At 40.8% G+C, this 9,185-nt stretch overlaps 1 protein-coding gene across 1 annotated transcript; it reads left to right on the top strand.

The window, feature by feature from the left end:
- Positions 1-5,386: 5,386 nt before the first annotated feature.
- LOC140246869 (uncharacterized) lies at positions 5,387-8,767 on the top strand. The gene is made up of 3 exons (XM_072326195.1): positions 5,387-5,566; positions 6,617-7,460; positions 7,977-8,767. Exons 1-3 carry the CDS (start codon positions 5,387-5,389, stop codon positions 8,765-8,767), a joined length of 1,815 nt encoding a protein of 604 aa, XP_072182296.1.
- The last annotated feature ends 418 nt before the right edge of the window (positions 8,768-9,185 follow it).

Genomic DNA, 9,185 nt, shown 5'->3' with positions numbered 1-9,185 from the left:
TTCTGATACATTCTCAGTAAGCACAGCATAAAACAAAGCATTCCATATTATCATGACATGAAAGTTTTTTCTTTTCAATAGGCCTTAAAAGTAATGAAATCATTTTGAGACCCCGTAGCGAGCCGATGCATGAAGTTGGAAGGGAGTCTTGTTTAGCACACATTGTGTACCCCTTAAAGAGATGGTATAGTATTGGTTGAGGTGAGGAATCCGCTTGTATTTTTTTTTTTGTGTGTGTGTGTATGCGAGATACAATCATAGACACCACTTTAATGCATGTGCAATTTCTTTTTTACAGGGATTCTGAGTTGATTTGACAAAAATGGGTTCGGAAATTGCCAAGATATCCAAAACAAAGTAATACAAATCGATCCTAATAAAAGGCGGTGCCATCTTTTATTAGAATCGCTCTTTTTTTTGGATATCTTAAACATTTCAAAATACATTTTCATGAAAAAAAAAACTTTGATATTCTCTTTAAATGATTTATCCTTTTAGATTCCATTTAACGGTTTCTAATCATCTAAAATAAAAAAATCATAAAAAAATGGAAACCTGAAACTCCATCTTAACCGAAACTGTACTACCGCTTCAATCAATGATCTCTATGCAAGCACACACACACACACACACACACACACACACACACACACACACACACACACAGGGATTATTCAGTATAGATCACATCATATCACATTTCTATGATTATAACCTCACGATGATACTATGAAAGATGAATGAAGAATACATACACATTCTTGATGAAGGAGTCAATAAAGGCGTAGGAATCGATGAGGACAATTTTGTTCTCGTTGAGCTGAAGTGATCTAGAACGATAGAAAGGTGACAAAACACACGTACAAAATAAAAAAAAATATTCATAATATGTAGAGTCTGTTAAGGGAGGGGGGGGGGTGTTCCAGTTGATGCAACCCTCCTCCCCCTAAACACACTTTTTGGCCACAAAAAGAGGGGAAAAAGAAAGTAAATGGAACCCTTTAATATGACGAAAGACTGTCCTCTCCCCTTGCTAAAATAAAAAGACGGCAACAACATCAACAATAATTAAAGGTAATATTTACCTCTGGGAGCAGTGATTAAAAAAAAATGTTCAAGATATCACATGTGATGCATACAACTGTGTAGGTCAGTTGTATCACAAAATATCCTACCATATAAAAATTTCGCAATGAAGCCTGCAATTTAAGGAGACATTACTATTTTTCTTAATAAGCCATAACTGAATACGGTTTATTCTGGAAACATTTTTATTATAACTATTCTTCACATGTCGTATATCTAACAATACTTAACATTGATTATACTGGTTCAAAATTTTACATTGGTTGTTTCTACCTGTAACTCACATTTTAGAATATTTTGAAGCACCAATGCTGGGTTTTGTTTCATCTGCAAATGGTAGTATTAAATTATCCCTTTAAAAACAAAAGAAAACGTAGTGTTCCGCTATAACTGATATACTGTACCTCATCGAACCTCACGGGCATATTCATTGATTATCATAAAGCGTACAAACACGCCTCGGACAGCTGCTGTCATTATCTGTAGCTGTAACCAAGTTGTATGTGTCCCTGACTACTATTTCCTGTAGAGTTACTATTCAGCCCTCTCGTCAGATATTGTTAATACTATTCAAACTTATACACTTTGTGTACTAAACAATCAATTCATTCATTCAATTTCATTAAAAGAAACTGTATGTTTGAAATGGAAAAAGAAATGAACGAATGAATAAAAGTTGGTTGATTGATTGATAAATTGAAAGAATAAATGATTGAATGAAAGACATGCATGCTGGGTTACACAATTAACACTATACCTTCAACTAATTCATTGTTCCCCTGTAAATAATTTAAGTCATAACACAGTAAACAAAGTTCCTTGCCGAACTCAGGCACTCGTTATATCACTACTTCCTTCTTCCTATCTGCATCCATCAAATATGTTCGTTTCCGGACTCAACAATAATAACAGCAGCAGCAGCAGCAACAACAACAACAACAACGAAAACAGCATCTGTCTTTGCAGTGTGCATTAATCTCATCAGAAACAGGATGTAATACTTGCCAATTTGTGAATAAATCAACTCATGTTAAATCAAAATCTGCCAGGGTGCCATTCAAAGGTAATTATGAATATTTCAAAGTAGGCTCTACTCACCCGATGTCACAATCTACGATTGCATGGCTTTCGATTCGTGATATTCGGTTCTTCATGAGATGCCTAGGTGAAAAAACAAACAAACAAACAAACAAACACAACGTGTAATACACATCATAACGAGTAATCATTGTAAACTGAAAAAAAATCGAACTGTCTCGTTTGTTATTTTCTTTAAAAGAGAAACATTTAAATCATTGTGATTATGGGAGTGCTCACTGACAAAGAAAATCCTGTACACTCTGTCTAAATTCATCTTAAAAGTCGATGCCATAGAACCGGTTTTTTACTTTGAGGTGAACGATGTGACCAATTTTGAATTCTATTGATTTTACTTACTGTACTTCAACACATCATGTGGAGTAGACAACTTCAGCTTGAACGCCACTAGCTTGACTGAAACTATATTACTGTGGGAGTACTGGGCCATGGTGGGTAAAACGGATGATCCAAGTTCGAATCCAGCCTAGAGCTTTCACGTCCTTTGATAACATGATTTTATCAAATACGTCACTCTCGACCCAAGTGTATGAATGGGTACGGACTGGCAACGCCAGGGTAAAAATAACAGTGTCAATTATACTGAAGAGACTACCCCGGATAAAGAAGAAAATAGTATTATAATGATGTTTTGTTATATTATATTATACATGTGTATTGTATTATATTATATTATATTATATATTATATCATATTATATATTATATTATATTATATTATATTATATTATATTATACTATTTTATTTTATATTATGTTATTTTACATTATATTATATTATATTACATCATATTATATGCGTATAGAAAGGTGTATGGGATGTAGGACAAAAACATGTTCGTGACAGAGTTTCTGTGTAAATGGACTGTAGAGTACTGGTTGAGGTGAGGATTCAGGTTTATAACGTATTTTGGTGAGAAAATGAGAAACCTCTTTATGAGATATGAAAGAGCATGTAATTTCAAGAAGAATTCAGTGTTTATTTGATGGAAATAGGCTTTGAAATGACTGAGATATCCAAAAAAGCGATCCTTAAAATTGACAAGTGTGACGGAGAACCGTGATGTGCCTTGGTGAAACCAGGGTGGGGTGGAATAAAAGTGTCCATTCGGGACAGGAGAGTTGGAGTTGGCAAACATGGCGTGAACAGTTGCAGTCATTCGGTGTTGATCCAAGAATGTTTTGTCGGTGTATGACAGATGTTATGTCGGTGCTGACGGGTGTTCTGTTGGTGCATGACATGTGGGGAACATGTCCGGGAAATGAACATACAAACAAGCTGTCTTTTGGGTAGTTATTTCGGTGTTTGGTACATCGTTGTAAGTATTGATGCCCGCTGGAAGTAGTGTTCGCACTCATGTGAGATGTGTACACAGGGTAGCGAACGTAACTGTCGTTCGTTCGTAGCGGTATTGTATACTGCGTGACATTGCACGGTATGTGTAATGGGGCTGCGTTAGCAGTGGTTGTGAATGGAAGTGCGATTCGCGAAGCGATGCGATGAGTATGTTTTGTACTTTTGCGCACTTGTTCTGGTCTTCTCGCTAGCTGAATACCAGGGTTGCAGCATTGATTGCTGGAAAGGAAGGGTACGTATTATCGTTTCCTTTATGTCGTTTTATCAGATTAGTGTGTCATTTTCTGGTTATTTGGATTAGCATCGTTAGATGTGGCTTTACGAGGAAATTGGCCTCGAGATATACGAGTGTTTGTCAGGTCTGAATTGTTTAGACTATTCTCGTAGTTCGGTACGCCGTGGAGTGTACTGTAGGAAGTTGCGTTAGCGACGTAGTCTTGAAATCTAGTCGGAAAGCTAGATGTGAATAATCATGGCAGCCAAGTTCGATGCTGCAGAGTTTGTGAAAGACGTCACTCTTGGTAGATTGAGAGGGTTAGTGAAAGCCCAACTGATTGAGGTTGCAACTCATGTAGATGCTGATATCAGAGAGTGTAGTCGAAAGAAAGAAATCTTTGCAGTTCTGGTGAAGAAGCTTGAACTGGGTGGTGTAGAATATGAACACACAGACCAGAGTGAGAGTACAGATGAGATTGAGAGCGCAGGTAGAAAAAGTGCTCAAAGTACTACTACTAGACCTAGTGAGATGAGGGTAGATTCCACACAACTAGAACTGGCTAGATTGGAGTTAGAAAAAGAAAAAATGAAGGCAGAAAATCTGAGACTCGAACAAGAGTTAATGCAACGTCAAATTGAGTTGACTCAGGTACAGGCCAGTAGCGTCCCAGGGGATAGGCCTAATGTTACTATGTCGAGACCAAAGACGCCCGACATTGCAAAAATGGCAAACACAGTCCCCCGCTTTGATGAAGAGGATGTAGACTCTTTCTTTTTCTCCTTTGAGAGAACAGCCAGGAATTTGGAGTGGGAGAAGAAATATTGGTCCATGATAGTACAACAAAAGCTCACAGGCAAGGCACATTCAGTAGTGTCTGCTCTCTCTGATGAAGAGGCAAATGACTATGACACAGTTAAGGAAGCAGTCCTTCTTGCTTATCAGTTAGTCCCAGAAGCTTACAGGCAAAAGTTTCGAGGATATAGGAGAGGTTCGAGACAGACCTACGTAGAGTTTCAGAGAGAAAAAGAAATTATGTTTGATCGATGGGTTCGATCAATGAAAGTAGATCTCACTTATGAAAATTTGAGAGAGATAGTGTTGATGGAGGAGTTCAAGAAATCGACACCTCCAGATTTGAGAACATATTTGGAAGATCGAAGAGTACATGATGTAAAGAGTGCAGCAGTCACCGCTGACCAGTATGAGTTGACACATAAAGTGAAAACAAAAAGTCCTGAGGGAAAGAGGAAATTTGATCAGTTGAGAAATCCTGACACTCAAAAGTGGCACAGTAGTCATAGTGAACGCAGGGATAGAGTAAAGACTGAATCACAGAAAGAGCGACCAAAATCGCCACGGCCTCAATACAAAGAAGTGAGATGCTTTTTCTGTGGGAAAACGGGTCACATCAAGTCTGAATGTAGGCGATTGCTGGAACAAAATGAAGCAAAAGAAAAACAAAAGCAAAGAGCAACACATGGTTTAGTCCATGCAGACACACGTCCACAGAACAGTTCAGATGCTGAAACAAAAGAGAAACAGTACCAAGCAGCCACCAATGGTTTTGTAAAGTCAAGTGAAAGTGATGAACAGCGTCATCCAAATGTTGTGAAAAGCAGTGTCTCAAAAATGACAGATACGTGTTCGAGTGGTGTGGATGAAAAGTACAAGGACTTCATTTCCAAGGGTACAGTTACCATTGCTGAATTTAGAGTACCGGTTGTCATCCTTCGTGATACTGGAGCTACACAGTCCCTCATGGTAGGAGATGTGAAGAGTATGCCCATAGACTGTAACACGGGTAGAAAGGTACTGATACATGATGTCAACGGAGGAACACAGGCGGTCCCTCTATTCCGAGTGAATTTGGATAGTGGACTGATTTCAGGGGAAGTGATTGTGGGAATTGTTCCATTTCTCCCTATGGATGGAGTTTCCTTTTTGCTTGGTAATGACCTTGCAGGAGGTCGAGTGAGTGTCCTTCCGGTTGTTTCTGGAGTCCCAGTGTACGAGCAGGAAACTGAAAAACTTGTCGATGAATTTCCAGAAGTATTTCCAACATGTGCTATCACCAGGTTTCGAGCAAGTGAAGCAGAGCGTGAGAGAAAGGAGTCTGAAAGTGAAATTTTTCTTGGTGACACATTCTTTGGAAAGGTGACTAGTGAAGGTGAAAGAGAACAAAGTTGGGAGGAAGGTGTGTTCTGTCAGCCAGCTTTAATCAAAGCACAGATGGAAGATGAGGAGTTGTTGAAGTTGAGAGAGGGTGCATTGACTGTAGATGAGGCGAAGGGAGTGCCAGAATGTTTCTATGTAAAGTCTGGTGTTTTGATGAGGAAATGGCGTCCTCCAGATCGTCCCGCAGATGAGGACTGGACGGTTGTCAACCAGATAGTTGTTCCTCCGCCGTATCGAAAGGAAATTCTACGTCTTGCACATGAAATTCCAATGGCCGGACACATGGGTGTCAAGAAGACTTTGTGTAGAATCAGAATTCACTTTTTCTGGCCCAAGATGAGAAAGGATGTGTCTGAATTTTGTCGAACGTGTCATGAATGTCAAGTGGTAGGAAAACCACAACATGCCATTAGACCTGCGCCGTTGATTCCTATTCCGGCTTTTGAGAAGTTATTTAGCCGTGTGATGGTAGATTGCGTTGGTCCATTGCCGAAGTCCAAGTCAGGATGTCAGTATTTATTGACTGTGATGGATGTTTCCACGAGATACGCAGAAGCATTTCCGTTGAGGAGCATAACTGCTAAGTCAGTTCTGGATGCCTTGTTGACTTTCTTTACTAGGTATGGGCTACCAAAAGAAATACAGTCGGATCAAGGTAGCAATTTCATGTCTCGTGTCTTTCAGGAGTTGATGTACCAGCTTGGTATTCAACAGATCAAGTCGTCCGCATATCACCCGCAATCACAGGGGGCCTTAGAAAGGTACCATCAGACGCTTAAAACGATGCTGAAGGTCTACTGTCAGGATAATCCCAGGGACTGGGATAAAGGGATCCCTTTTCTTCTCTTCGCTGCTCGTGAAGTGCCTAATGAATCCACTGGATTCTCCCCCTTTGAGTTGGTGTTTGGGCATGAGCCAAGAGGGCCCCTGAAAGTTGTGAAAGAGCAGCTGTTGTCTGATGAGGAAGACAAGGATTCCAATGCCTTAGACTACGTTTCCATGTTCAGAGAGCGTCTTGTGAGAGCGAATGAAGTGGCAAGAGAACACTTGAAGTCTTCGCAACAGACAATGAAGGAAATCTTTGACCGAAAGGCAAAGAGTCGTGTGTTTGAGGTTGGAGACAAAGTCTTGGTTCTACTTCCATTGCCAGGAGATGCATTGAAGGCTAAATTCAGTGGTCCCTATGTAGTAGAGAGGAAGCTTGGGAAGGAGACTTATGTGGTGAGCATTCCTGATCGTAGAAAAACCAAGAGAGTTTGTCACGTGAATATGTTGAAGAAATACCATGAACGTGTAGAAGATGTAGGTGCAGTTGTGAGTGAGAGTGTCGTACACAGTGCTGAGAAAAGTGCAGACGAGTTTGAACCGGATGCTCCAGATTCTCAGAGTGTGAGTTTCAAGTCAGGAATGATTCCGCGAGTAGAGAACTCAAAGGAACTAGAAAATCCAGAGTTACTGCTCAATCATTTGTCTGATTCGGAGAGGCAAGATGTTGTCGACATCTTCCAGGAATTTCCGGAGGTTTGCAGTGATAAATTGGGCTGTGCGAAAGATACTGTTCATACGGTAGATGTTGGTGAAAATGCACCCATTAAGCAGCATCCATATCGGATTCATCCTGCTAAGAGAGAACAGGTGGATAGGGAGATAGATTTCATGCTTGCAAATGGAATCATAGAGCCTAGTAACTCAAACTGGAGTTCCCCAGTAGTGCTAGTCCCAAAGGCAGACGGAACGTCCAGGTTTTGTATCGATTACAGGAAGGTCAATACCATAACCAAGACTGATTCGTTTCCGCTTCCTTTGATTGAGGAATGTATTGATCGGGTAGGAAGTGCTGAGTATGTCAGCAAATTGGATTTGATGAAAGGGTATTGGCAGGTGCCATTAGACAAAGATGCAAGAGAGATCTCGGCGTTTGTCACACCCTCCGGGTTATACCAGTGTCGTGTCATGCCCTTCGGGATGAAAAATTCCCCCGCAACTTTTCAACGGATGATGAATCGAGTTATTGCTGGTCATGATAACTGTGTTGTCTATATAGACGATGTGTTGGTTTTCAGCAATACGTGGGAGGAGCATGTTGCTCATCTTCGAGAGCTGTTCCAGAGGTTGTCACATGCAGGACTCGTGGTAAATCTGGCCAAATGCGAGTTCGGGAAAGCTTGTGTGACTTACCTAGGTCACAAGGTAGGCCGAGGTAGCGTCGCACCACGAGATGCTAAGGTCCGAGCCATCGTGCACTTCCCAGTGCCGTCATCGAAACGGGAGCTTCAGCGCTTTTTGGGAATGTGCGGATTCTACCGGAGATTCGTCCCCAACTTCAGTCACCTGGTGGTGCCCTTGACGGACCTGTTGAAAAAGGGTACAACGTTCCAGTGGTCGGCGAGCTGCCAGGATGCGTTCCAGAAGCTGAAGGCCGTCCTCATGAACGATCCCGTGCTTATCGCACCAAACTTCGAGAGGAGCTTCCAGCTAGCTACGGATGCTAGTGACCGAGGAGTAGGAGCCGTGCTACTTCAGGATGACAACGGACACAGCAAACCCGTGTGTTTCTTCTCCAAAAAACTGAATCGCCATCAGCAAAAGTATTCAACTGTGGAGAAGGAATGCCTCAGTGTCGTTTTAGCCGTGCGACATTTCGAAGCGTATTTGGACGGTGGAAGAGACATTGTGGTATACACTGACCATAACCCATTGACATTCTTAGAACGCTTCAAGCACAAGAATCAGCGTCTCTTCCGTTGGAGTTTGATTCTCCAACCGTACCCACTGAGCATTGTGCACATAGCAGGAAAGGACAACAAATTAGCAGACGCTTTGTCGCGAGTTTGAAACTGTGCGCGCGCTGATAATGTTGCCGAACGATAACAATCTCAAATCTACAGTGAAACTTACATCAAGCTGAACATTTCAAACAAGACTCAAAACAGACAAGAAACTGATGTTGATTTTTTTTTTGTGTGTGTATATGTCAACGTATACATGTGTTTATGTATGTTCTTTCTGTTTTCTTCCTTTCCCAAGGATCTGTGAAGGAAGAAATTGTATTTGTGTTAATCATATTTGTTTTAAGCGAAAACAGTACATGTATATGTGAGTGATGCTAGGAAGTATGAGAAAGTACTAGTACACAATATTCTGTCTTTATAAGAAGACATCGCTTGAAAAATTTCATGATGTGTTACACGCCAAGCATTGTAAGATTGCAGTGAAAGTTGTGCTTCAGTTGCACACTTCTACATGTATTGGG

Source organism: Diadema setosum, chromosome 3, assembly GCF_964275005.1.
Source record: "Diadema setosum chromosome 3, eeDiaSeto1, whole genome shotgun sequence".
Lineage (NCBI taxonomy): Eukaryota > Metazoa > Echinodermata > Echinoidea > Diadematoida > Diadematidae > Diadema > Diadema setosum.
This window is presented reverse-complemented; position numbering and strand designations above follow the sequence as displayed.